Here is a 26,657-nt window from a genome sequence, read left to right on the forward strand (position 1 = left end):
AAAAAAAAATGCTAAGAGAGCGCTTACTGTCATTCTGCAGGGGAAAGACATCCATTTTGAAAAACATAGTATAACTATAAGAAAAAAAAATTCATGGTTCACTCAGATAAAATAATCGAGGGAGACGGCATTGGAATCAAGCTGCCAAAGCACATGAAGAGGAGCGACTGCTCCAGCAGTGCTTGAAAGCTATAACAATATTCATAACCTCTCCATCTTCCATCAAGTCACATTTAAAACATTAGGGAACATAAACCAGTTGTTAATTCATGTTTTACTCTACTGGATCAAGAACATCTCTAAAAGTTCAGGTTTGGTGACACAAATATAGCTAGAGAAAGAAAACATGATGTGTTCTCTCCAAGAGATGGTTTTCTAGAGAAATAAAATTGTCTAAAAAACTAAAGCTCGTGAAAGTTGTCGCAGACGCTGGCAGCTTTCATCTAAAGCTCATCCTGAAACACAAGGAGAATTTATTAACACATATAACTATACAGCTGCAACAATTGGTGTTGAATGAAAAATAAGAAAGATCAAAGAAAATCTTACGTGAGAAGTCTCCTTGTCTTCCTCGGTGTCTGAATCAGACTTTGAATCGGCATCTTCTGCATCATCAGCATCTTCTTCCTGTCCAGAAAATGAAAAGCAAGTCAAATGATACATTGGAACAGAAGGAACAAAAGATCTAAAAACCCCCATTTAAGTATTATCATTTAGGAGCTTACATCTCCGTCTGATTCGTCATTCTTGGTTTCCTGTCACAAGATAATGAACATAATTTCTTTAGAAAGATATTGTATAAATAAAATTTAATAACTTAATGCGAAAGCTAGCTTAGCAGATAGAAAATGAGTTTCCAGTGACATAACATGTGAAAGCCAACTTAGACAAGAACATCAGCTAGAAAAGAGTTTCAATTGAGATGAAAGGGCATATGACTTAAGATCAATATAAACTGCTCAATATCAACATATATTGTGGATAAAATGGGAAAAGCATGCATGTGTATACATATATACTGATGCCCATATGAGGCATCAGTTTATATTGTGAAAAAGAGCACACATGAGAACACACACACACATATATATAGTTTATTAGGCTATTAATGATTGAAACCAAATTAGTTTGTGGAAAAGAGCAATCAAGAATTAGTTACAGACAAAATTACATGACAAAAAAAAAAGGTCCCCCTGCAGTGACAACTTATAAAAACAACACAACCTGAAGGTTAAATATAACTAACACAAATAACATAAGAAAACAAAATTAATTGTTTCAGCAATCTATATCAAGAAATTAATAGAAAGGCAATTTCTTCTTCAATTAATTATATAAAGCTGAGATTCTCATCAGTTCTCCGAAATGCCAGCATACCTCTTCTAACTTCTTTTTCTCAGCCTCATCAAATGCAGCCTTTTCGGCCTGCAAGAGCAAACAAACTGAATTTAGCAGTCACAATCCTATAAGATCTCATCAACTAAAATTTTGAAAGACCTACATCCTTAAGCTTGGCCCATGTTTCTTCAGCAAATTTCTTGGCATACTCAGGGTCATCACAAACCAAAATGTTGTCAAACAGAGACCCAGATTTAACCTGAAAAGTTTTTAAAAGCTTTAATCATAAACTCGGAATATAAAAACTAAACCCAAGTGAGTCAAAGAATAGATCTACCTGCCATAGCTCAATGCCTACATATCTCAAATTGGGGTAAACATAGATGTATGGATCATCCTTGAAATCTGCGGGTAAACTGAAGTTGTAACTCCAACTGAATGATTAGGTAGAGAATAATCAAGTCCAGATAGTAACAGATCGTATGCATCATACCCGGATTGTCGATCATTGGTGCCTTCCACTTCCCTTTGTAATTAGGATTCTTGATTTTCTATACAGAAACAAAAGTAAATACTTATATTTTTTGCTCATGATCTAATGCATATCATGCTTTGAAAAAGTATACTCTAAAGACCTTCTGTTTCCAGGGTCCCTTGTATTCAGGGTTCGGAATGGTTGGGGATGTCCATTCACCATCTTCTTCATCATCCCAATCCTCTGGCTGTAAAAATGCGTATAATATTTATGCACTGGCAAGTAGTGAGAGTACAAGAGCCAAAATTAAAACTTCCTAAAAGCACTAAAAGATGTACCTTTTTAGCATCAGGATCAGGAATCTCCTTGGGAATGTCATCATACCCCTTGATCAATAACGTTAAAGTCAGTTTAACATCAAATCTAACAAAAAGCACAATGGTGGCATATCATGATTGACTTAGCTTGCATGCAACAAAAGCAACATCTTACACTGTCCTTACATTAGTTGAGATGACAACATGAATTGCTTGCCAAATATACACTTATGGTTGTTGATTTGAAAAAAATTACGCACTTCAGAAGAAAAAATCACACGTATGGAAAGGTAATAAAAAGAAAAGATATTTACTAACTTTTTTGCAAGCTATTCAACGGCTCCATTGAGCAACAAGTGAAAAACAAAATAAACAACACATAGTTATCTCCCATACAATAAAGAATTATGCTGCATCATCATTGCCCAAACAAAATGAAATCACAAAGAAAAAACATTTCAACTGATGGTCAACTGAAATTACCTCTGGTTTCTTGTCCTCAGGGTCAGGGATATACTCCTTGTCATCCCAATCTTCAGGCTGTTACACAGCACAATCAGATCGAATAGCTCTATTATGCAATCAAATCACAAACTCCAAAATGGATAATGATTTGCTATCACAGGATGCATTACCTTCTTGGCATCAGGATCCTTAATTTGCTTTGGAGGAAGAATATCCCAGTCACTATATAAGCTACCAGTTTGCTTCTCATTGTTATCAACTAGGATGCTGTATGTGGCATCAGGGCGAATAATGAAAGTGTAAACATGAGTTAGCTGGTCAGTCTCACATGAAACATCTTTCTTGATCAAGTGGTTCTTTCCGTCACGTGAGAAGATAGCATGAACCTTTTTGGTGCTGTACCCACAGATATCAGGCCCAAACATAATACTGCAATTTCCAAAAGCAGACTTTAAGTTGGATTACCAACAAGGAAAAGAGGTAAGAAGGGTCCAGTGTCAATTACTACACAGAGGCCACCAAAAAAGGTGCTGCGTACCTATAGGGGGTATCTCCACCAAATTTCTTCTGATCAATTTCACCACTGAGCAGCTTAATGTAGCCACCTCCGCAGTCAAGTTTCTGTTCATGTTTAACTGAAAATTGCAGAACTACTGTCTTCTCCTTGTTGCTGAACTCAGGAAACTCTGCCGAAATGGCATAGAACCTGAAGTCCTCAGCAGTTTGGATGCCTGCAGATAAAAAAATCATTAGCCGAGAGCTTACTGCTGCAACAAAGGATTACGATTTTCTTACAATAGAATTAAGCATTGGACAACAAATCTGCGACAAGGATCGTATAATGATAATTATTATCTGTAGAGAAATACCTTTGTCTTCAGAATCGCCAGTCCATTTACCAGAGGTATGGTTCCAGTCGCCTGCCATGTTCTCGTCCTTCTTCCAATCGGATTTGACCCATCGATTCTCCCATCCATCTATAAATACAAAAGATATTTGTAGAAATTAGCCAATCAAACATTGCGAACATCCATCATTTTATCCCTTTGTGATCGTTGTATGCTTATTTCTCATAAACATAAACCTAATTTTATTCCAAATCCTGCTGTTCTACATAAAATAAGTAAAGACAGCCAGCATTAATAATTCAAAAAAGTTGCCGTAATGCAATCTGACCGGTCGGTCACATGACATGACATGAAAGATTTAATGCGAACACACAAATGGCAAACATTGTCAGCAAATTAACGACGATAATGACCTTCATGCAAAACCGGTATGTAAACAGTACCATCTAAAACCCTTTATTTTACAAAAGCGGGGAAAATAGTACAAATCAACAAAAAGAACCATTGCAGCATCAAAATCCAGGAGAAAGATACAACATCGGGAAAAGCTAACGTAAAGGGTCCATCAACTCCGCTTCGAATGACGCATCACAGATAATGCATCAATCAATCATAGGTAAACCCAACATTTAATTTCATGAACCAAAACATGTACGAGGAAAATGGTCGAAAATCCAGACGTGTTCTCGTTCGCCGGATCGACGCGAACCATTACAGATCGGTAAATGGAGAGATCGCGTCAAAGTAAACGAACATACGACAAGAAATCAAAATGCGGATTGTTATCAACTGTAGAAAGACCAGACCAGAGAACAGATCTGAAGTGAGATCGGTGCCCATACCTCCGAACCGCTCCTCGAAGTAGACCTCGGCGGAGGCGATGGATGCGACGGCAAGCAGCACCGCGAGGGCCAAAGCGAGAGGAGGCCTCCTCCGGATCGCCATTTCGAACTCTCTCTGTTAATCTTCAGATCGGGACGAAAGATGAGAGGTTATAAGATAAATAGAGGAAAAAATATCGAGTACAACAACTTGTCGGTATCCTTACCGCACGCTGCAGTGTACCAACCATGCTCTCCGGAAGGGATTCTGGCCAATGGCGTGTCGCCACGCATGCAAATCGACGTGTTAGGCCGGCCACGGAGAACACCGAGAGTGGTTGGGCTGCTTCGTTTCGAACGATTTGAAATCCGAGGACTAATTGGGGAAAAAGTGGGAACGTAGTTGTCCACCAACTTTAGCATATTTACATCGCAGCCAATTAAATTTTCCCTTATATGGCATTTGCAGGTGTCCTTTGAGAGCAACACACAAATTTACGACGAAATTGAAGGGTATTTTGGGCAGGACACAAATAAATTTGGAAGGTGAAAGGTTGAGATAAGAATGCGTTTTGGAGGATTTATTGGAGATTTTGATTACTTTTAGAGATTCTGGAAAGTTCTAACGGGAGATCAAATCATGATCGCGATTGATTGCTTTGAGAAGCACGCAGAAATTTATTTTGATGTGATGTCTGTAAGATTCGTGCTTTATCGCACGTCTCTTGTTCGAGTATTGTTGTGGGTGTGAATGAGAGGGTCTTCGAACCAATTCGGATGGAATTTTGTTTAATTCTATTCGATTAAATTAAGATAATTTAAACCGAAATTAATTTTGATATATTTAATCGAACTGATTCAAAATCAGTTAATTTCGGTTTAATTTATCATTTAATTAATTTATAATTTTAAATAATTAATTAAAAAAATATTTCTAAATAAATAAATCCAATTCAATTGAGCCGAATCATAATCTTAGTTTAATTTGATTTAATAATATGATAAAATTTATAAAATTGAGTTCACATGATTAATTACTTTTAATTGATTAAGGGCTCATGAAGTCCAATTCAATAGGATTGATATTATTTAAGTTAAAATCAATTTGTTTCAGTTCAAATCCATTAATCAAACATTTCATTCAACTTTTTTCTAATTCCATCTAAATACCCCTAGTAACTAATGTAATTTTTTTATTATATAACAATCATTAATGAATGATTAAATTGTTTAACAATAAATCATCTTCTAACGCTTTGATTACTTTATATATATATACATATGTATGTATGTATGTACACGAGAATTAAACCGATGTGAGGGAATAACTAGAAAATAATTTTTTTAAAAAAATATTAAAAAAAATATTTTCTTATAATTTGTACTTAATATAATTTCTCGAATTAGCCGAGTATAATGTAAAAAAATGATTGATAAAAAAGGAAATAATAATGTCATAAGGAACACAAATATGAAAAATAGATGAGAGAGACTATTGATAAATTGACAAATGAAATTGAAAGTGAAATATAGAAAGAGAGAGAGAGAGAGAGACATGGGGCCTACAAATTGCAATTAGAAGTCATCGAAAGTGACAGCGTCCCGAAGAAGTAGCTAATTAGCTCACTCTCACGCTAAAAAATATCCGGATGATGCGACACGTGGCACCATTCATTATGGTTGCACAAAACGTCGACCGACCAATTCCTTGCACGCTTCATGTTTTACGTTGAATCTTTGAAGCAGCTTATATTCATGTGTTTTACGAGCAATTCTAAGAAGAAAAATATAACGAATTAGTATTTATTATAATTCGATCAAAGAATCTTAAGATAATAAACTATCAATATCAATGCATCTAAATTAGTTCTATATTTCAAATCAACGTGTACTGTTAAAGGAAAAAACTTCTGTCAATTGAACTCTTTAGACATCATCTTAAAGTCAGCAAATTGTCCTCTCCGTACTCCGTCGAACCCGATCGTCAATGGTTCCTCATCCCAAAAAAGGATTAAAAATCCAATTTTTGTTCCCAAGACGCCCCCTTCTCCTCCTATAAAACAACCAATTTCACGAGGCAGAGGGGACAAAATCCAAAAGCAAAGCCAAGTATTTGCTGTCGTTCGATCCTCGTTATAGTGGTAAGAGTCTTTGTTCTGCTTCTGGAGTCCGGGAAGCAAATCCCTGTTTGCGAATCCAATCTCGGCTTCTCCTTTGGTTCGCGGGCTTCCCTGTTCCAAGATCTCTTCTTTTCGGTGGAGTTACGCGTTCCGCGAGGCATTGTCGGCTCAGATTCGGCACTGTCGCTGTTGCGGAGATCCCCTCTCCGGGTTTGTATCCATCCATCGCCTGATTTGCACCGGACGAGCCTGTTCATGGTATCAATGGTGTCAGATCGAATTCCATTAAAGGCCATGATCTGACCTTTATGAACGCCACCGCTCGTCGCCACCGAGTCTGCTTCCTGCAATCCTTTTCCGTGGTGTTCCTCTACTGGTTTTATGTCTTCTCCTGAACCAAATTCTGATCTTGGTCCGCTCGGTTCGAGATAAAGGAGGCATCTTGGCAGCTGAATCGTCACCGAAGCCGGTTCCTTGTTCGTCGAAGGAGATCGGTGGGATGTCGCCTGCCCGGAGCCTCCAAGGTTCGTGGTCCGACGGAGACGCGAGGCTCACGGCAGAGGAGAGGAAGCAGAGGCGGAAGCTGTCGAACCGGGAGTCGGCGAGGAGGTCGCGGATTAGGAAGCAGCGGCAACTGGAGGATCTGACGAACCAGGTGGCCCAGCTGAGCAAGGAGAAGGGGCGGATCGTGATGCAGGTGGACGAGCTGGCGCAGCACCAGCTGCGGCTGGAGACGGAGAACGACATGCTGAGGGTCCGGGTGGCGGAGCTGACGGAGCGGTTGCGGTCTCTGAGCTCGGTGCTCCGCCTCGTGGAGGAGCTCAGTGGGGTGGCCATGGACGTGCCGGAGATTCCGGACCCGCTTCTCAAGCCGTGGCAGCCTCCCGGCCCCGCCTTGCCCGTCATGGCCGCCGCGGCGGACATGTTTCAGCCCTGAGCTATTACGTGGATGTATCCGTTGCTTCATATGTCATGTGAAACATGTCTCCGTTGACTTGAGAACGTTGACATTCTTGACGTGTGTTAGATACCATTTGTAATGAAAGCTTCAGCTGTAGCAGTTATCGAAGTGGTGAAGCTTCAAGCTGTGTGGCAGTTATCGAAGTGGTATCATGTGTTGTACCCACCACTTTTGTACCGATATCATGTATTATATATTTTTCGTCAATACAACTAAGGATATTAAAATAAATAAGACTTTATCATATCATATGTTATATTTTTCGTCAATACAACTGATGATATTAGAATAAATGAAACTTTTTGTTTCACTTGTATGACGACCAATCGTTATAACGATATTCCCCGAGTGGGAGAACACATCGTAAAGCACAAAACAAGATGAAGATGGAAAAAGATCGGAACGACATAAGAACCTTTTACAATAACCACAAAATGGAAATACCTTTTCATTTCATGAATAAGAGTGTGGTTACATCTACAGCCTCTTGACTCATTTGAATGAGAAGTTATATTACAATAAGCATCTGACACATCTGAGTCAGTCAGTGATTAAAAGGTCAAAAAAGAAAGAGACTTTTCCATGGGTAAAACTACTTCTGAGGTTTCATTTCCTACCTACAGGAGTTGGAGAGATATGATAGTCTTATGCCCTTTCTTGGATAGCTCTGTAACACTGCAGACTGCACAATGGAAGCTTGGTCTTGGAATCTCGGTACTTGTATGCATTTGTACATGATGGACCGGCACATTTCTCTCGTGGAGGAGGGTAACTGATCCAGACCAACCCGGAAAATGTTAGAAACAATCGGGCAAGGAAGGCGTAAGGGCATCAGTTAGAAGTGAAAAGCGGATAACAAGATGAAAATTGAACATGTGATAAGCAAGCATCAACTGCCACCTACGAGAGATTTGCATGAGAGAATACAATTGCACCTGGATGGCTTAGATCCGAATAAACTTGGAAGGCCTACATCATCAGCAAAAGTAACAATCGTGCCGGTTGGACCGGTCACCCAACGTACGGTGCTGGGTTGCAATGTTATAGATTTGGCAGCCTTTGCCTGCTCAATACAACATACTCAGTGAGGGAAGTTAAAGGGGTCGAAAGACCTTCCGACAGATCTACAGCATCAACAAAAATGACATCAATACCTTTTCCTCGAGCTCTTTCTGCTTCTTTTCTTCCTTCTTGTCTTGTCCTAATATTTTCCTTATCGCTGCAGCCTACGTAAATTAAAACTTTGATTTACTAATTGAAAGGACCGCCAAACTAGATAACAACATATTAATAATTTATATACACAAACCTCAGATTCTCTAGTTTGCTTCTCTACTTGCATTTTCCGTCTCTGAGCAGCCTCCGCTTTCTTTGCTTGTATCTCAACTTCTGAGAGCTTCTCCTTTTGTTCTGACAATTACAAATTTTATTAAATTGCAATTAATTCTCTACAACAATGTGATCTAGAGTTTAGAGCTTTACTTCTCGAAGGTGCAGGGGGTAATCCGTTGGGGAACTCTATCAAACTCTCACCGTTGCCAGCTTTTCCAGATTGAAGTGCCCGTTGACGGGTAGTAAGACATTCCGTTCTAACATCGGCAGCTAACTCAAGAGTTGCATTCTGTTTCTTTCGCTTGGCATCAGGTGCAACATCAGAACCAAGTTCTTCCTCTTCAACATAATCCACATCATAAGATTCCCTTCCCTGTCTCAACTTCTTTCTCTTCTCCTTGCTTGATCGAGACAAAACATATTCATCATCTACTTCATATGCTGCATTTCTACTTCTAGACATTTTGGACATGTTGGGCCGCTTGAAACCATTCTCACCACTATCATCAAGCTCAGCAACATGATCTGCAGCAACCTTAGAAGCCCTAAGTTTCTCAATGTGGCGAATATCATAATCTCCCTCAACATCATCAAAAACCCGCCGCTTGGGTACCCTCTTGCTTTTACGAGTAGGCTCGGAAGAAGGCTCTGCTTTCTTTCCAGATAAGCCTGCTTGAACTGCTTTATTGCTAAAATCCTCCTTTGTCCCATTAGGAAAGTTTAGCACACTAGAATCCATCCATGGATCTCCTTGAAAGTTATTCCCTTTTTCTATCGGAGAATGACCATCAAAAACATTCTGCAACAAGAACAAAGAAATTAAATATTGAAATCTCTCCAATTTGTTCTCTATGTAAATAGGAAAGGAGAACAAATATACTCAAACCATGATAATTATAATATGCATAGAGGCTTTAAACATCAGAGCAACCAAAAGAAGCTGATTCAACCCATCATTACAAAGATACTTCTGAGCATCTTATTTATCGACGTGAAACCTCATGGTATCACAATCTTGTCTGATTAAGAATCATGAACTTGATGATAGATTAGTCAGACAAAGAAATCCACTAAGAGATCACCATAAATTTTAAAACATGATTTTTTTTACCTTGTAAACATGAACTAAAAGTTAAACTGTGGGCAAGGTCATACTTGGAACTACACATTTCACTTGGTACTATAATTTTGCATTTTCAACTGCATAGTACCTGTGAATTAAGTTTTAGACGGTGCCGAGGGGCCTCTAGAAACTGCAGGGGTTTTGCAAGAGAAGATTTATCACTGCTTGACTGCAGATCAGACTTTGCATGTATTGTGCGTGTGACTCCGCCAACTTTGAGCTTCACCTTTCTCAGCTTGCTCTCAGATGTTATGTGATGAGCTTCTCCTAGATGATCCATACCACAGTCCTCCCCTCTCTTTTCCAGACCAGTATCCGGGGAACCTGATTGCATCACAATTGCTTCATTAACTTTGTGAGTGCTTTTCCACTTAGCTGGGGCAAGGATACCCTCGCCGCAATATTTCAAATCCAAAAGATGGCCACCTCTCGAGGTACCGCCACCAGAGTACCCACCTAATTCCTGAAGTGCCTTGTCATCTTTTGTGACCTTCCTTGAAGGTGCTAAATTGATAGCTAAACTTCTCGGAGAAGGACCATTGAGATAAACTTCTTTCCTTCGGAAGAAGGTGTCACTGCCTCCATCATCATCAGCTGAGAAATTTCTTGAATTGCTTAACGATGGAGCAGAGAGTAGAGGTGATATATTACAAGCGTCAAAAGTCAACTGGGCATTTGGTCGTGGACGCCGTGCACTTCTCCGCTTCTTCACCACAGTATCTAATCCAATGAATCTAGGACAACCAAATCCCTCCATTAGAAAGAACGCACCTTAGAGGATCAAAGTATCTCACACTCCCTTCCTTCTTCCTATCTGGATGTCAGCAGTGCATCAAAAAGCAGAGCTATATCAGTTGCGAAAACAATTCCTGCATAAAGGAGTAGCTTTGCAAGCGCTAAAGAAGTCATAAGAAGCCAAGGGATCCGCAAGCAACAAAATCGATAATCCACAACACCAATGAAAGGGCTAATACCCAGACACACGAAAGAAAGGACACGAGCAGTGCTCGGAAGCTAAAATTACATGTTGATCAAGATCAAAACCAAGCATAAGCAAACCGATTGCATGCAAGACAATGGCATACCAAGTCGATGAACTTTGTTGCCAAGACCATCAAACCCAAAGATCGAGCAATAGAACAACAGTTCGTGTAGCACATTGCAACACCAAACACGAAGGGAAAGCGCCCGTACGCAAATTTCCTACAGGAACCGAAGGAAACCCCAGACAACACGAATCAAACCCAAGACGAACCATCTTTCAGTAACCCGACTCAGACACACGGAATACAACACAAGGACCTCAATCTATAGAAACAGAGAGAAAGAGAGTCCCTTGCCTCCGAGGCGAAAGCAGAAACTATAAATCCAAATCCGCCGCACCGCAAAGGAAGACGAGCGGGAGGGTACAGGGAAGAAGCAGAGCGAGGATGGGAGCAAGAAGGGACGATCGTGGAGAAGAGATAGGGTTAGGGTTGGGTTCTCCGAAATAGAGGAGACGGCGTCGGACGACGCCTTTGCCCGGGTTCCCCTCTTCCCCAAAACCCGGACTTTTGGGTCGATACAGGCATGATGCTGCTGCTGCTGATGTGTTGTTTCCGCCATATATGCTGTCTTCTTTGCTCCGTCTCTCTCTCTCTCTCTCTCTCTCTATGGTAGAGTTTAGTGCTATGTTGGAGCTTGGGATTCTCTCTGTGCAAAGCTCGTAGAGCAGGTGACCTGGAAAGCAGGAGGAGCTTCCTGTCGCATCACATGGCAGCACGAACGGTGGATTTCACGTGAGTAGATAGAAACGGGGAATCTCGGCCTTTCAATTTATATATTACTCAAAAATAATATTCTTATGTTATTTTTTTTTATTTTATCAGAAAACCTATAATATTATCTTTTTAACGAATGAATATTCATTTTTACCTGAGGATTTTTTTTTTCCAACTGAGACGAAATCATTCTCAGTCTTTTACTAAAATGATTTGATTACATAATTTTTTATATTAATCATCTTAAATCATTAGGCTATGATTTGAAGATGACTATTATTTTTTTTATTTTTTAAAAAATTATGATAATTAGTTATCAAAATTAAGATTTTTTTAATAACATATATGATCAATTTATTAGGGTTTTTTTGTGATAAAATAACCATTATTTTTAATTTTCGATTTTTGATTTAGACAAAAAAAATTTAATTGATTTGATCCTTTAGCTTAACGTGGCCACCTACCCAGCCTTGTTGTCCTACGTGTCGTCCGATGACAGGTCCACGTGACCCTGAAAATTTTCAGGGCGGAAGACAGGTGGTCTACATGAACTGAATTGGAGTATCGGAGAAGCCCACGTCACCCTGAAAATATTCAGGGCGGAAGACAGGTCTACGTATACATCACAGCGTAGAGAGAGAGAGAGAGAGACAGAGAGATTGACGATCATTATCACCGATGTATGAGGCATTAGATCTGATGTTTCTGTAACGCAACATGTGGCGTTGAGGAGGCAGCCGAGTTCCTCGCTGGAACGAGGAAGCAAGAAACAAGAAGCCAGCAATTTCGCCATGAACACTGTTGGTGAACGCAGAATGATGAGAAGAAAAGCTTCATCTTGTTGGTTCAAACTCCGAGGTTTCCCCCATGTCTCCGTATACAAGGAAGCGATAACCAGATTAATCGAGGAGGAGGAAGTAGGTTTGATGAGGTCGACATGTTCAGAGCAAAGAAGAGAAGGCCAGGCAATTGCTAGCCAACTTGGTGAGTCGGTCGTCGACGGCCGCCATCGGTGAGGTTATGGAATCCTCCGTGAACGCGTCCTCGCACGTCGAGAAGTCGGAGATGAGGCCGCTGAGCATGCTGTCCAGCGTGCCCTTGTCGTGAGACGCCATCGCGTCCGCGGCGGTGTCGAGGCTGTCGAACACATCGTCGTACATGTCGCTGCACACCTGGAGGCTGCTCGCCAACTTGGAGCTCGCCCCGGGGTGGCTGACGAGCGCGGACACCTGGGACTGCGCGATCTGCGCCTTCTCCCGGCACGCCTTCATGTGCAGCTTCAGCATCACGGCGGCGTCGACGGGCCCGACTAGGGCCGGGAAAGACTGGATCGTCGAGCTGCACACGTCGGGGTAGTCGGTCTTGCTGCACAACGCGCTGACGGCGTCGCGGATGGGGAGCTGGGTGGACGGCGAGGAGTAGCCCGAGGGGGACGTGGAGCCCAGAGAACCGGCTGGCGTCGGCTGCTGGGATGAGATGCGCTGATACCTGACTGGCGGCGGCGGGGACGAGGTGGGCGGCTGATAACTGACTGGCGTCGGCGGTGGCGGGGACGAGGTGGGCGGCTGATAACTGACTGGCGTCGGCGGTGGCGGGGACGAGGAGGGCACATATTTGGCTGGCGAAAGCGGCGATGGCGGTGGGGACGAGGAAGGCTGATAACTAGCTGGCGTCGGCGACGGCCGGGAGGACGAACCGTAATTTACGACGAAGGCCGGCGGCGAGGTTGTGGCATGATAGATCGAGTTGGAGGAATTGCGAGGGACGCAGACAGCCGTCGCGGGGACGAGCACGCACGAAAAGAGGGCGACAAGGAGGAGATGATGGGTTTCCGGCCTCATGGTGACAGTGGCGAGAACGGAGGCCAGAAGGTGGCGGAGGAAGAACCGGAGAAGGGGTGGTATGGGCTGTTAGGTTGTGGACAGCTTCCGAGAGATGCCTTCTTGCTTCCCATATAAATAGCGTTGGCCCGTGAATTGTAGCCGTAGGTTAAATAACAGAACCTTGAAATGGACTCCTCCCTCCTCTCCTGCTCTTAATTAGGCTTTTCTTTGTTTGGATCAACGAATGGACAGGAAAAATTCACCAAATTACGAGCATCACAAATTAAGAATTTTAAGAACCAATTTTCCATAATTAAATACTCTTTTTTTTTTTTAACTTTATATTATGAAATAAAAATAAAAGAGAAAAAAAATTAAAAAAGAGACAAACAATATGCATTAATGTGTGTCAGTAGATATTATTCTAATTCCGGATCTAACGATATCGGTTCGGAGTTAATCGAACCACATCCGAACGGTTTTAAATCCGATTTCGATTCTATTATATATATAATATATATTTATAACTCTTTTTTTTTACTTTATATTATGAAATAAAAATAAAAAAATTTAAAAAAGAGACAAACAATATGCATTAATGTGTGCTAGTAGATATGATTCTAATTCCGGATCTAACGATATCGGTTCGAAGTTAATCGAACCACATTCAAATCGTTTCAGATCCGATTTCGATTCTATTATATATATATAATATATTTATAACTCTTTTTTTTTACTTTATATTATGAAATAAAAATAAAATTTTTTAAAAAAAGACAAACAATATGCATTAATGTGTGCCAGTAGATATGATTCTAATTCCGGATCTAACGATATCGGTTCGAAGTTAATCGAACCACATCCGAACGGTTTCAGATCCGATTTCGATTCTATTATATATATACATATATATATATATATCATATAATAAATTTAAAAATAATATATTTTATATTTTATATTTGCTCATTTTCCGTTTGGAAAATGTTTATTTTTCGTGATAATGCATTTTAATAAACAATTTTGTTCATCTCACAACATGCTTTGTTTTCTCTTTAAATAAGGAATGACTTCCCCAACTCGGAACTGTGTATTGAGTGTAACATCAATTACATCACAGTCTTGTCTGGCCCTTGACATGAAACTTCCCATTTTCCAAAACCTCAACTTGCAATTTGATGGCCAACCACTGATTTCTTTTGTGTGTTTTTGAGGTAGCATGTCACGACTTTTTCTGCACAGTGAATTCCAAAGGCGGCACAAGCAGATGAAGAAGCAGAGAAAGGGGTCGACGAGGCTGGTAATTTGGAGTGAGGAGGAGAGTCAAACATGCAAATGTAAAAGCTTTTGGTTTTTTGGGGGTTCTTTCGAGGGGAAAAATTGTGGCTTTGGAGCTACTCACCCACTCGCAACAGCGGCAAACTCATAGGATATAGGAAGAGTTTTGGTTAAAGAAAGGCAGCGAGAGGCCCACAAGGGGATAGAGATCACAGGGAGAAAGCAGAGGCAAAGGGGGCCAAACAGAGAGAAAAAGGAGGCATCTTTGATCCAAAAAAGGAGCCATCTTTGAGGCAGAGTACCCACTCTCCACCGCTCGAGGATTCAAGAGGCAGCTGACGAACCCTCTCCGCCTCCTCCTCTTCCCATCGCTGCCACCGTTGCTGGTTATTTTCCCCTTGCGAAGCGAAAAGGAGCCGCCTTTGGGGGAGGGGGCATGGAAACCCCAGCAGAAGAGCTGCTGAAGAAGATCCAGGAGCTGGAGGTGGGGCAAGCCCGCCTGAAGCTGGAGATGTCGAGGCTGATGCCCGCGGATGAGGGCGGCGCGCGTCGATCGGACCGCGGTCGGTCCCACTCGGTGTCGCCGCAGAGGACGGCGCCACCGCCGCAGAGGAGGAATAGCGGAGGCCTCGATGGGGCTCCGTCGTCCTGGGGAAGGGGCTCAAGCTCCTTCGGACACTCCTCGAGGCTGCAGCGGGAGAGCCGGGTAACCACCGGCTCTGCCGATCGCGCGGCTGGTATCGGTCTCTCGGAGCGACAGTCCCTGAACATTTTGCAATCTATGGGGCAGTCGGTCCACATATTCGATCTCGAGGGCAGGATTATTTATTGGTCAGTTGCTCATGCTTGCTTTTCTCTGTTCTTCAAGGACCTTTTCCTGCTCTTTATTATCAGATGGTTCTGTTTTCTTTTGGGATCCTTTGGTCAATCAGGTCTCGTATTATTTGTGTTGCTGGCGGTTGATCACTCCGGTTAAGTGTCTTATGATCCATGATATCTTACCGAGTTGCATGATAGCTGTTCGATACATTGGAAATGGGCGTGATTTGATGGTTCAGAGCATTGCCTTATTCTGGTTGAGCTTATGTTGAATTTGATGCTTGGTGAATGCTTAAGTAGAACCCTGCAAGCATGTCTTATAGTTGGATAAGGTCGTCTTCATGATCCACAAGTGTTTTGGTTTTGGAATGGTAAAAGCAATGAATGGATATGACAAACTGAAAGCTCTGGTGAGAAGGACCATGCACAATCTTCAAATGGTATACTGTGCTTAGTTATCAAGCATTAGCATCCATTTTTTCTAAGGGTGTTTGGCAAGTCATCCGAAGTAATCTTCTTTAAGATCACTTGCTTTACCATGATCAAACTTATTGTCTCTGTACAATGATTGTGGTAGCCTGTGTCCTAATTACTGGTCAGCAAACGTCAGCAGCGATATAGGTTTTACGTTTGCCTTTTCTGTTTCTTCTTCTCTTAGTTTTCTTTAATTTTTTAACTTGCATTTTCTCTCTGAATTTCGATCAACTGAACCAATCTTAACAAAGACTGATCCGAAGATTCATTTCTGGTCTTTGAATCAATTACACTACTCCTGGAATCTTGTTTTCAGGGAATACGATTTTCTCACCCTGGCCTCTTCTCATGAAACCGCCAAACTGAAGAACTTGACGATAGTCCCTCTGCTTTAAATATGTTTATTTTGTATTGCATAAAAGCACTCGAAGGTGCCCATTCTTTAGTGCGTCAGTACATCAGTTGAATGGGTTGAGTCCGTGGACACAACCTATTTCATTGACATTCCTTGTTGAATTTATGCAATCTGCACTGGTGAAGCTGCATTTCATAAAATAAAGGCATGTAGTTAATTTTGTTGAAATGTGTGCAGCAGTTATAACAGTACATTTAAGAGCAGAATGCTTGATTCTTTCCAGGTGAATTAATAGATAGCCAGTTGGTGTTCGTAGAAGATGTGAGCTCACATGCACTTTAGCAATCAGAAATTCATTGCATCTGGGAACCAGAGAAGTTTGTGATTAAAAATTTGGTAAGTTCTTAAACAATTCATTGGGTCCAGACAACCAAAATTACTTGCTGACTAGCAAGTTCACATAGCTGAACTGTGAAGAAGATCTAGATGGAACTTGATCTCAAGATTGCATTTAGGTAGATAACAAAAGTAAAACAAACCCTTGGTGTCTTGCATTTTCATAATACTACTAAAATGTCTTGTAGATATTTTTTCATTGATTTAGAATTGTTGCTTGTATATGTGACATCCAGACAATGTAGAAAGAAGTATCATCAGTAAGCAATACTGCATTGGTTCTTTCTTACTTCCTCTGCTTTTTTCGTGATGTCAGATTACTGGTACACGCCCTGGTGTGTTAATTTGATTTAATCTCTTCCTTCTGTTTTCATATTCCTTGGGGCTATACCTGTTTTGGTCATTCTTTATCATAAAAGGTGCTGCATAAGTCTTCTCCAGGTGGTGTTTGTAAGTTACGAGTATGATACTTACATTATTGTTAGTCTTATTGTTTCTGTCAAGTATTTGAATTTTGGTGGACACACAAGGGTGTGATCCTTTTGGCTTATAAATATGATAAATTAGGAAGCTTTTGTGGTTAATCCACAAAGAGTCTTCTAGATGATCGTATTTGATTTTGTAGGAACCGATCAGCGGCAAATCTCTATGGTTATACTGCATCAGAAGCTCTTGGTCAGAATGCAATTGAGCTGCTTGTTGATGCCCATGATTTCAACATTGCTAGTAACATAGTTCGACGTGTAACCATGGGGGAGAGCTGGACTGGAAAGCTTCCTATGAAAAACAAGTTAGGAGAATGTTTTGTGGCTATCACCACAAACACCCCCTTTTATGATGATGACGGTAGCTTGGTGGGTATCATTTGTGTCTCTAGTGATTCGAGGTCCTTTCAGGACTTGGCATCTCCCCCAATCCCTACCAAGTCGCAAGCCTCTGTCAGCAGCACTGCAAGTCGCATAAGAAAAGGTTTTACAAGTAATGGTGGTTCCGATCCCCAACAACCCCTCCAAATTGCAATTGCATCCAAGATTACCAACCTTGTAAGTGTAACGTTTGCAATTTGATGAACCAGAAGATTGCAATAAATTGATATGTCATAGAAGTGTTTATGAGCATTCTTCAGTTTAGAGGATTTTCCCCAATCTATTATTCATTTATTTTCTATTTTGCTATTTTCTGATTTTTAAATCACATAAGCAGGCCACTAAAGTTACAAACAAAGTCCGTTCTCGAATAAAGCCAGGCGAAAACAATACCGAACGTGAAATTGGAACTAGAGATAGCCAGTGTTCTGATCACGATGAAATTTCATCAGACCATAAGGAGGATGGTGCTTCCAGTGGAGCTAGCACACCTAGAGGAGAGGCACCACTCTGTGCCTTTGGGAAGCCCTCTGCTGTGCTGGAGGAAAAGTCTCCTGGCAAAGCAACAAAAGTAAATAATGACGAAGATGAAGGAAAATCAGGCATTCACAAGATCATAAGCAAGACAGAGGCATTATTTTCCAGTAAGGGGATATTATGGCCCTGGAAAGCACATGAGCAGGGGGGTAATGATGCAAAGAATCGATTTGTTTGGCCATGGTTGCATGGTGATCATGAAAATGACTACAGTCATCCAAAGGTATCTGAGTCTGGTACAAAAACAGAAAATCAACCAACTGAAAACAATCGGACAGGAAATAATGAAGCTTCAGGCTCCTGGTCATCTCTTAATGTCAATAGCACTAGCAGCGTTAGCAGCTGTGGAAGCACTGGCAGCAGTGCTGTTCACAAAGTAGATGTGGATACTGATTGCTTAGATTATGAGATCTTATGGGAAGACCTTACGATTGGAGAACAAATAGGTCAAGGTAATCATCTTCTTCTCGCAATAACATGATAGTATTTGCTTCAGAATTCCTTCCAATAATGTCAGATGTCTTAATGCAATAATCAGATTTTTTTGCATGTGCATTTGTACGTGGATGTCCACCACCAAGCAACTTCTCTAACACCATCCATGATTAACATTATTCAGGGACCCACTGCCTAATTGTTGTTTCCTGGATGATCAATTCTATAACACTAAATAGTTAGAGGATACTGCTGTCATCAATTCTGTTCGCTTGTCTCTTACTGTGATTGTCTTCTGCTTCCGCAGGTTCTTGTGGAACTGTATATCATGCTCTATGGTATGGCTCGGTGAGTTTCTCCTGTGCTTTTCATATAGTGTAACAGAGAAAGGAGTTTGCCACATCGGTTGCTTTTCGATGATTATTCTCTGATTAGCTGTATGCTTGTTCTCTGGTTTTAGCTTCTCGTTGTATTTCTATTTTCAACCATGTTGATATTTATGGCCTTTGCTGTAGTTCAGTCTTGTTTATGATTTTATTCTCAAGAATGGCTCGTTAAGCATGTTCCATGAAATTGTCACCAGCTAAAGTCACCATTAATCTAGCTCCAACGGGGTTGACTCGTACTAGATATGTGAAAGAGAATTCATTCATCTTGAATTTTCTAGCGGTCACTGAATGGCATATTTTGAAATACTAATCCGAGGATCCCTCAAGTTAGCCAGTTATGTATACTGGCCCAAAAAAGTGGTAAAAGAGGATATATCAAATGCCACCAATTGCTAAAAGATTAAATGCCTGTCTGTTAAAGTTTTAGTTAGGAACCCCGTTGGAGGTTTTAGTGCTAGATGCAATAGAGCTTGCAATGGAAGTGCTAATTTACTGTCGATATAAGGTGAACTAGCACGTATATTCGATTATATACATTATATTTCTGTATTCCATGTCCACAGGTCTTCACTGGTTGCCCCCCCCCCCCCCCCCCCGTTAAGCTGCCCAAAGAATGAGTCTTTGGACGTTGATGTGTTCCCTATGCTTGATACTAATGGTTCCTCTTTTTGGCAAATGGTTGGATGATGTTGCAGCATCATATTTCAACAATAGTTGAATCAGCAACGTATGTGCATGTATATCCTTATAATTTAGAAGGGATCAATAGCGACCAGCAAATTTCACAGAGATGAAAGATCACTTAGTAATTGACTTAGGGGCCTCTTGCATGTTATATATTATTCTCCTCTCCCTAATAAGGAGACATTGAAAAGTACAGGTTAAGTTATCATGACTACTGTCTTGTCTAATCTTAAAGATAGACCTTTCGGTTTCTTACAATAGATATTTCACTAAATGATTACGTGGACTTGTCATGGATAGATTTGATGTTCAAACTGCCATGTGCGTCTTGTTATGGAGTTAAAAATATTTATTATTTTCTTGCAGGATGTGGCCATTAAAGTATTCTCAAAGCAGGAATATTCTGATGACATTATACTTTCATTTAGACAAGAGGTAGTGATTATACTAACTTTTTATATGTATCTTGTAAGATTGTTCTCTTATGTACTCAAATATGTTTGTATCCTAGGTTTTACTTCCCTTCTTCACCTTGTTTGGAGGTTCCATCTCCTTCTTGGTCCCCTTTCATGATTGCATCACCAATTTAACTGGGTGATAGCTAACAAAATTTGAAAATAAGTGTGTGCTGGGAAGATACTTTACCAATGATTTATGATTTTCTTATTTAGTTTTACAGCTTATCTATTCCAATAGATCTAAGTGGTTTCCCTCTTGCCCCAGTTGTAAAGATAATCTAAATTCCCTCTATAATCTCCTGCAATATATTTAATAGCTTTGTTGACTTTCAGAAATTCATGGGCTTATTTAACCTACCAACATTCTAGGATCTTTTGCCAAATTATCATGCTTGCCAACCTCATATGTCTTTTGGCAAGCTATCTTTGCATCACAGATTCTGAAACTAAAGTGTGCCGTTGAAATCCCTCAGAGATATGCAAATGCAGTGCAATACTAGCTTAGTTAAATTTGCTATAGATTACCAATCAGATTATACTTGTGAATGCTTAGTTAAATTTGCAAATGTAATGCATAGATTACCAAGCATAAGCTCTCGGAGCTTATGCTTTAGCCTGCCTTTGAATATTGGCTTCTATATACTTTTTATACTTTTTTTAGGTTTCAATAAAATCTCTGCATGCATTGCTCTTTGTGAATTTAGAACACTAGAGGGTTTGATATATTTGTTTCTCTAAATTGATAGCTTACAATTTATATATGTTTTTCATTGACGTAAGGGGAACGGGTCTCCCTTTTCCAGATTGTATCATCAATTTCATTGGCATGCTTTTCTATGAATTTGTAATTGAATGTTTCACATTGCATACTATCTAAACATTGCTTTATCGACAAGGTGCTACTGATGAAGAGGCTACGGCATCCAAATATACTACTTTTTATGGGTGCAGTTACTTCTCCTCATCGTCTTTGCATTGTGACAGAATTTCTTCCACGGTTGGTTCTTGATTTTTTTTTGTAAAGTTAGATTAAAACAATATAAGCATCATTTTCATCTGGATATTGGCTTTTCTATTTTCTTAAACATGTTGATGTGGTCTGAAAGTTAGCAAGGTATTGTGGCTTATTAATAACAATAATCTTCTTGCATTCACTGCTTTAGAGAATGCAATCAAGTAGTCAATTGGGTTGCTGTTCAAGCATGGAATATGAAAATTGACATGTTTTGGAAGGAGCAGTTTCCTGCAGATCTTACGTCCACTTTTTGTGATGACCTTAATAGGTCTTTATTTTTGAAAAGCTAATATAGTTTTCATTTTTCCTGGAAAAAAAAAGGAACAACAATCTTCTAGGTTTGCTACTCACAGAAACAAATGGCGACTAGACAAGATTTTAACTTTACTTTGCTTAATAGACCACACGTATAACTTGGACAGGACAAGTCTTGGTCATGTAGACCAGAATACTCAGGTCCAAGTTTCCAATGGTAGGACCATCAAGCCTTTTATATTTATTGGAACCAGCATCGATTTGGAACGAATCAGTGCATACAATCTTGGGATCTAACTTGAGGAATCCATATATTAAGAAATGTTGGCCTACAAGAGAGACCTGTAAATGTTCCTCTGGTACCAATTGCCACAACTAATCTCATTAGACCCACTAACCTAGTAATTTGGATGACAAACTTTTAACCATGTGTTTTAAGTTATTAGTGGCAGGACATCGACCTTTGTGCTCATATAACACTGAACATCTCATTCCGAAGGAAGACTGATGAGGGCATTATAGATTATTTCCCTTATAATTAGGAATGTGAATAACCTTAAGTAGAAATTTAATTAGCAAGTTAGTGAATATTCGAGAAATTCTCCGATTAATCCTGAGAATTTAGTCAAACCTAGAATGTAAACAAGAACAATTTAGGTTGTGAAGTGCCCAGTCAAAACAAGACAGATATTTTGGCATTTAAAGGTCCAAATAATATTCATTTGTTAATGCCATGTATTTGGCAAGGATACTTCTGCACCACTTGAAGTCTGTCAATCCACAGCAAAATCACCCCACATGTCGGTTGTCACATTATGTGATGATCTTCTAGCTGACTTTCACTGAAATTTCATCTTAAATGCATGTGGGACAACAACTTAACTCTCATTTAGGATTCACAATGAGTTCTTTTTTCTAATTATCCTTTTAAGAAACGGTTTATAAGAAGAGTGCCCTAGCACAAGGTTTGTGTCAATACAAAGTTTGCGGAGGGTTAGTGTACACAGCCTTAGTCTTGTAAGCAGATGTACTATTTCTGTGATTTGAACCCTGGACATCTAGGTAGCAAGGGAGAAACATCACCATGGCACAATGACACAGTCTTTTGTTCCACTTGTTTTCTTGTGTGATTGTAGTTACAAAGATTGAAGTTTCAGCTGGTATATGGTTTTTATGGCATGGCTAGGCCAATTTTTTGACCTATTTTGACTGGCAATGGCTTGTGTCGATCATGGAGACATCCCGAAAAGTTAATATTTAAATATTTTATTGTAAGTAATAACGACGCAGCTGATGTATTTCTAGTTCCTTTTCCTTTCCCTGAACTATGCATTGGTTTATGGTTATGTAGATGGCAGTTACATCTCATCTCGCACTGCACTTCTTTTGGGATGTACTAAGAGTGAAAAAGGATTTTTTTTTTTTTTTTCTATCAGTGGAAGATTGAAGTGAAACACACCTTATAATGCATACTTTAGGTGATAGTAGTAAATTATCTACCAATTGTTTTGTTTAAATTGCACTTAGATTGATGACTAGGATGTCATCAATTTAACTAATAACTACATATAGGGAAATGTTTAGTATATATTGTAAAAATCCTTCGACTTATGTAGTCCTATTTTTTAGATAGGTTTTTTGGGTCTTTTGAGATATCCATTTACTTTAGAAGGAGAGATATATAATTTTGAAAGAAACATATTAATCAGTATTTAATTTTCTTAGTTCAATAACTAGTTTTACATTTTCATCCTATCTCAATTGCAGTGGAAGTCTGTTCCGTTTGCTGCAAAGAAACACAACAAAGTTAGACTGGAGAAGGCGAGTTCACATGGCTCTAGATATTGTAAGTATAGTTCCTCAATCCAAAATATACAGGTTTAGTATTTCTATCTCCATGTAAATCTAATTGTATCCACATAAAACCTCACAAGATATTGCAGCCATTATGCTTTACTATACACATTCATATGAACATTAAAAGGGTGGAATGTTGATTCTACATGAATCAAATTATAGGAAGGTACCATATAGGCAACACACAGATAGAGTTAGCAATGGATCATTCAAATCCGTATAACTATTTTCATTTGTTCCGAAAAATAGATTAAGATGAGAGAAAGAATTTGGTGAAGGTAAATCACCTTGAGTTGGATGTCTCAAGATAGTGTAGGAGTTAAGTAATTTAGGCCAAATGTTTTGGAGGACCCTGTAGACTGAAGGTGGATTGTGGTGAATAGGATGTACCAAAAGGAGCCAAATGTTGCTGGAATATCGATTGGTGTCAGTTGGGTGGTGTTTTGCTAATGAGCTGGAGAAGGTGTTGTTGATCTCATAAGTTGGTTATTGGGTTGCAGCAATAGCCCTCACAGAGGAGGAGTTGGTGGTCAAGAACGAGTCTTAACAATTGGTGTTTCTAAGTGTCTATTTAAGGCAAGAGACAATGTTTTGTGGATCTGTGTGGCTCAATATAGCTATAGAGTAGAAAAAGAGGATCTCAGCTTGCTGCAGCACATAAGCAAATTTACACAACATACATACTCCTTTTTGTTTTTTGTTTTACTTGTAGATGTGAACTATCATTAATACTGTTGAGGCTTGTCAATGAAAGAGGCAACGTTAATTTTCTTTAGCAACATCCTGTATCAAGTGTCATTAGCATATTTTTTATTCTTGGTGTAACATGGGCTGTCCTATTGGTTTATATTAACATCATTCTGGTCTGGTATTTTAGACAATATAATGTCAAAATTGAATTGTTGAAGTCATTCATCATCCCTCATTACTGTTTTGAGATGAGCCCTTTTGTTTCTACCAAAGTATTTCAAGCTGGAGGTTCTGTAAATCTCTTTTATCATGATGGAGGATTAGAAGAAAATTGTTCTAACCAAACAGGCAGATATTAAATTACCAGACTTCTTCTTAGCCCTTGTTACTGTCAATTATATATCACTTTTTAACCAAAATTTAGTAAAAGGGATTGCCCTAGCAGAGTTAAAGAGGTGCATCAATTTTCAAATGCATAACCACCATTATTTGTCACCAGGAAACGTTGAAATAGAGTTGAAGAGTTGCATTGGTTTGTAGATTCAAAACCTCCCTCACATGTTCCTTTTCTATATTTTTTTACTAGATTCCCTAAATTAAGTTTTCTGTCTATTAGAAAAATATTTAAAAACTCTTGTAGAAAATTTTCATGTCGTAATTGTTTCAGATGAGCTTAGTTGATTGCAACAGTTCTCACTTTCTGACAGGCAAGGGGGATGAATTATCTACATCATTGTAGCCCTCCTATCATCCATCGTGATTTGAAGTCATCAAATTTGTTGGTTGATAGGAATTGGACCGTCAAGGTGACACTCTATTTCTAAATATCAGTTTCATACGTCACCTGAACAGAAACAATTTATCCTTCACTAATTTATTTATGGAAAACAGGTTGGAGATTTTGGCCTTTCACGTTTGAAGCACGAAACTTATTTGACCACCAAATCTGGGAAGGGAACGGTACTAATACCCTGATATTCTCTTGTTAACCCATAGTGGTTAATGGTGTCTTCTGAGATTTTGATTATTCATGATGCTGAGAATGTTGTGTTTCCTGGTTTTTAGCCGCAATGGATGGCTCCCGAAGTTCTTCGAAATGAACGATCAGATGAGAAGTATGTTTCAGATGCTAATTTTATTTTACCACATAATTTACATTGGTATTTTATTTGATTCTTTAAAGAAATAAAAGCACTTCTTCTTGGTCTATGGAAAAATAGGTCAGATGTGTATAGCTATGGGGTGATACTGTGGGAACTTGTCACTGAGAAAATCCCTTGGGATAATTTCAATTCAATGCAGGTAATTACCACTTTGTAGAAGTATACATTATAGTGGTTTTCATTTGTTGATTCTCGATAATGCTTTAGGTTTTGTATATTTGAAAGTGGTGTATGATCATGGTTTCTAGTGGATCTGTATCAAGATGGTTTATCGGCCTCTCTAAATGTTTGATGAGATATATCTCCATTATCTCTGAGCCACTTTGCCAGCAAAATTAATTTGACGTTATATTAGTTTCATCATTTTCTTATTGTAAATAATTATTCTTATGAAAGTCAGGGTTATGGTGACATTCAAATAAATATTCCTGGTTGATAGTGGAAAACTGGGAATGTAGCATGGATAAAATATTAATCTTGGTCTCACAAATTGTGTTGTGTTGTCGAACTTCTCCTGTCGCATCTACCAACTTTACTAATAGTTGTTCCTATCATTCACATCATGGCATCAAAAGGCTCATTCACCTACTTTGTCTCGGAAAATGACATCGGTTGACAATTTTGCTGTTTTTAACAAGTTTATCCTTTAGTCCTGCGTTGAGTTACTACTGCCTTTCAGAAATACCTCAATATGTTTTGTACCCAGGTCATCGCAGCTGTGGGATTCATGAATCAGAGGTTGGATCTCCCAAAAGATTTGAACCCACAATGGGTATCCATAATCGAAAGTTGTTGGCATAGGTTTTTTCCTTGTCCATTTATATCTTAATATGATTACTGCCATACTTTCCTTAATCATCCCTCATGACGTTTTCTCTTTTTTTTGTTTTTTGTCTTGTACAGTGAACCAAAATGTCGACCAACATTCCAAGAACTTATAGAAAGATTTAAAGATTTGCAGAGACAACACGCCGTCCAGTCTCATATGCAGCGTGTCGGTGAAACCACACAGACTACTGCAAAAGCTAGCTTTCAGGATAGGAATGAGCCTGACTAGATTATGTGCCATTATTTTTGAACCAACCTCAAATGGGGAATGAAGCTTTTGTCGCTTTAGGAGCACATTCTGTTTGGTCGAGGGATTAGCAATCGGCTTCAGGTCCTTCAGCAAGAATGTAGCTAGCTGCATGATGTTCGGATCAAGCCCTGCACGGTGTCCGTGATTTCAGATTCTTCTGCATAAAAGAAGATTGCGTCAGTAAGGCTTGCATGAATTCGGCCATAAGATCAGGAAACGTTTCAAGGCGTCGAGGCAGTAAACCTAAATGACAGTATATCTAATGAGTTGAGAGCCTTGGGCTAGAAGGTCTGTGGGGGGAGTGTTTACCTTGTCTGCAACTGCTGCTAGCACCATGTTTCAGCTTTACAGAGAGAAAAAACACTGCCATGAACCTTTTCAAAATGTTGTACTATCAAGAGGCAACTCCACTGTGTAATTGCTATGTTCTTTGCACAACAAAATGGAACCACTGGTTGTATTGTACATGATACAGAATGCATCTCTTTGTGCTATTGTATATCTTTGATTGCAGCAGTATTCCCG

General features: G+C 39.6%; 5 protein-coding genes across 7 annotated transcripts; 2 read left to right on the forward strand and 3 right to left on the reverse strand.

The window, feature by feature from the left end:
- Window positions 1–198: 198 nt before the first annotated feature.
- LOC103986277 (calreticulin) lies at window positions 199–4,437 on the reverse strand. The gene is made up of 14 exons (XM_009404234.3): window positions 4,286–4,437; window positions 3,465–3,572; window positions 3,134–3,326; window positions 2,766–3,024; window positions 2,614–2,670; window positions 2,152–2,199; window positions 1,974–2,060; window positions 1,832–1,889; window positions 1,676–1,743; window positions 1,502–1,597; window positions 1,378–1,425; window positions 726–755; window positions 550–627; window positions 199–455 (listed from the first exon to the last, which is right to left on the reverse strand). The coding sequence occupies exons 1-14, from the start codon at window positions 4,386–4,388 to the stop codon at window positions 444–446; spliced, it is 1,245 nt and encodes a 414-aa protein (XP_009402509.2). The 5' UTR covers window positions 4,389–4,437; the 3' UTR covers window positions 199–443.
- Window positions 4,438–6,291: 1,854 nt separating this feature from the next.
- LOC103986276 (bZIP transcription factor 53) lies at window positions 6,292–7,510 on the forward strand. Its single transcript, XM_009404233.3, has one exon. It carries the CDS (start codon window positions 6,884–6,886, stop codon window positions 7,319–7,321), a length of 438 nt encoding a protein of 145 aa, XP_009402508.1. The 5' UTR covers window positions 6,292–6,883; the 3' UTR covers window positions 7,322–7,510.
- A 251-nt stretch (window positions 7,511–7,761) lies between these two features.
- Window positions 7,762–11,427, reverse strand: LOC135580863 (uncharacterized). Of its 3 annotated transcripts, XM_065110045.1 has the most exons (8): window positions 11,141–11,427; window positions 10,257–10,614; window positions 9,889–10,124; window positions 8,828–9,476; window positions 8,655–8,755; window positions 8,500–8,571; window positions 8,250–8,408; window positions 7,762–8,117 (listed from the first exon to the last, which is right to left on the reverse strand). In XM_065110045.1, exons 2-8 carry the CDS (start codon window positions 10,555–10,557, stop codon window positions 7,959–7,961), a joined length of 1,677 nt encoding a protein of 558 aa, XP_064966117.1. In that variant the 5' UTR covers window positions 10,558–10,614; window positions 11,141–11,427; the 3' UTR covers window positions 7,762–7,958. The 3 variants fall into 3 exon arrangements, with proteins under 3 accessions (XP_064966117.1, XP_064966116.1, XP_064966115.1); XM_065110044.1 differs by having other exon boundaries at window positions 8,281–8,408; window positions 9,889–10,614; XM_065110043.1 differs by having other exon boundaries at window positions 9,889–10,614.
- A 1,074-nt stretch (window positions 11,428–12,501) lies between these two features.
- Window positions 12,502–13,401, reverse strand: LOC135611622 (vegetative cell wall protein gp1-like). The gene has a single exon (XM_065107256.1). The coding sequence runs from the start codon at window positions 13,399–13,401 to the stop codon at window positions 12,502–12,504; it is 900 nt and encodes a 299-aa protein (XP_064963328.1).
- Window positions 13,402–14,813: 1,412 nt separating this feature from the next.
- Window positions 14,814–26,631, forward strand: LOC135613077 (uncharacterized). Its single transcript, XM_065110046.1, has 13 exons — window positions 14,814–15,492; window positions 17,331–17,748; window positions 17,909–18,560; window positions 18,851–18,891; window positions 19,983–20,051; window positions 20,971–21,071; window positions 23,112–23,190; window positions 24,599–24,697; window positions 24,783–24,851; window positions 24,957–25,006; window positions 25,112–25,193; window positions 25,761–25,855; window positions 25,958–26,631. The coding sequence occupies exons 1-13, from the start codon at window positions 15,098–15,100 to the stop codon at window positions 26,109–26,111; spliced, it is 2,304 nt and encodes a 767-aa protein (XP_064966118.1). The 5' UTR covers window positions 14,814–15,097; the 3' UTR covers window positions 26,112–26,631.
- The last annotated feature ends 26 nt before the right edge of the window (window positions 26,632–26,657 follow it).

Source organism: Musa acuminata, chromosome BXJ2-5, assembly GCF_036884655.1.
Source record: "Musa acuminata AAA Group cultivar baxijiao chromosome BXJ2-5, Cavendish_Baxijiao_AAA, whole genome shotgun sequence".
Taxonomy (NCBI): domain Eukaryota; kingdom Viridiplantae; phylum Streptophyta; class Magnoliopsida; order Zingiberales; family Musaceae; genus Musa; species Musa acuminata.

What these genes read in the sequence shown, in the direction of transcription:
- LOC135580863 (XM_065110043.1), bottom strand. Translation starts at nt 10,557, where the DNA reads ATGGAGGGATTTGGTTGTCCTAGATTCATTGGATTAGATACTGTGGTG. An exon ending in ACCCCCTGCACCTTCGAGAA is followed by an intron (nt 8,756 to 8,827) that starts GTAAAGCTCTAA and finishes TGTAATTGTCAG; the next exon opens with AACAAAAGGAGAAGCTCTCA. An exon ending in AGAAAGAGCTCGAGGAAAAG is followed by an intron (nt 8,409 to 8,499) that starts GTATTGATGTCA and finishes TGTATTGAGCAG; the next exon opens with GCAAAGGCTGCCAAATCTAT.
- LOC103986276 (XM_009404233.3), top strand. Translation starts at nt 6,884, where the DNA reads ATGTCGCCTGCCCGGAGCCTCCAAGGTTCGTGGTCCGACGGAGACGCG.
- LOC103986277 (XM_009404234.3), bottom strand. Translation starts at nt 4,388, where the DNA reads ATGGCGATCCGGAGGAGGCCTCCTCTCGCTTTGGCCCTCGCGGTGCTG. An exon ending in ACCAATGATCGACAATCCGG is followed by an intron (nt 1,744 to 1,831) that starts GTATGATGCATA and finishes GTTTACCCGCAG; the next exon opens with ATTTCAAGGATGATCCATAC. An exon ending in TAGGCATTGAGCTATGGCAG is followed by an intron (nt 1,598 to 1,675) that starts GTAGATCTATTC and finishes AAAACTTTTCAG; the next exon opens with GTTAAATCTGGGTCTCTGTT.
- LOC135611622 (XM_065107256.1), bottom strand. Translation starts at nt 13,401, where the DNA reads ATGAGGCCGGAAACCCATCATCTCCTCCTTGTCGCCCTCTTTTCGTGC.
- LOC135613077 (XM_065110046.1), top strand. Translation starts at nt 15,098, where the DNA reads ATGGAAACCCCAGCAGAAGAGCTGCTGAAGAAGATCCAGGAGCTGGAG. An exon ending in GAGGGCAGGATTATTTATTG is followed by an intron (nt 15,493 to 17,330) that starts GTCAGTTGCTCA and finishes TTGATTTTGTAG; the next exon opens with GAACCGATCAGCGGCAAATC. An exon ending in CATCCAAGATTACCAACCTT is followed by an intron (nt 17,749 to 17,908) that starts GTAAGTGTAACG and finishes TCACATAAGCAG; the next exon opens with GCCACTAAAGTTACAAACAA.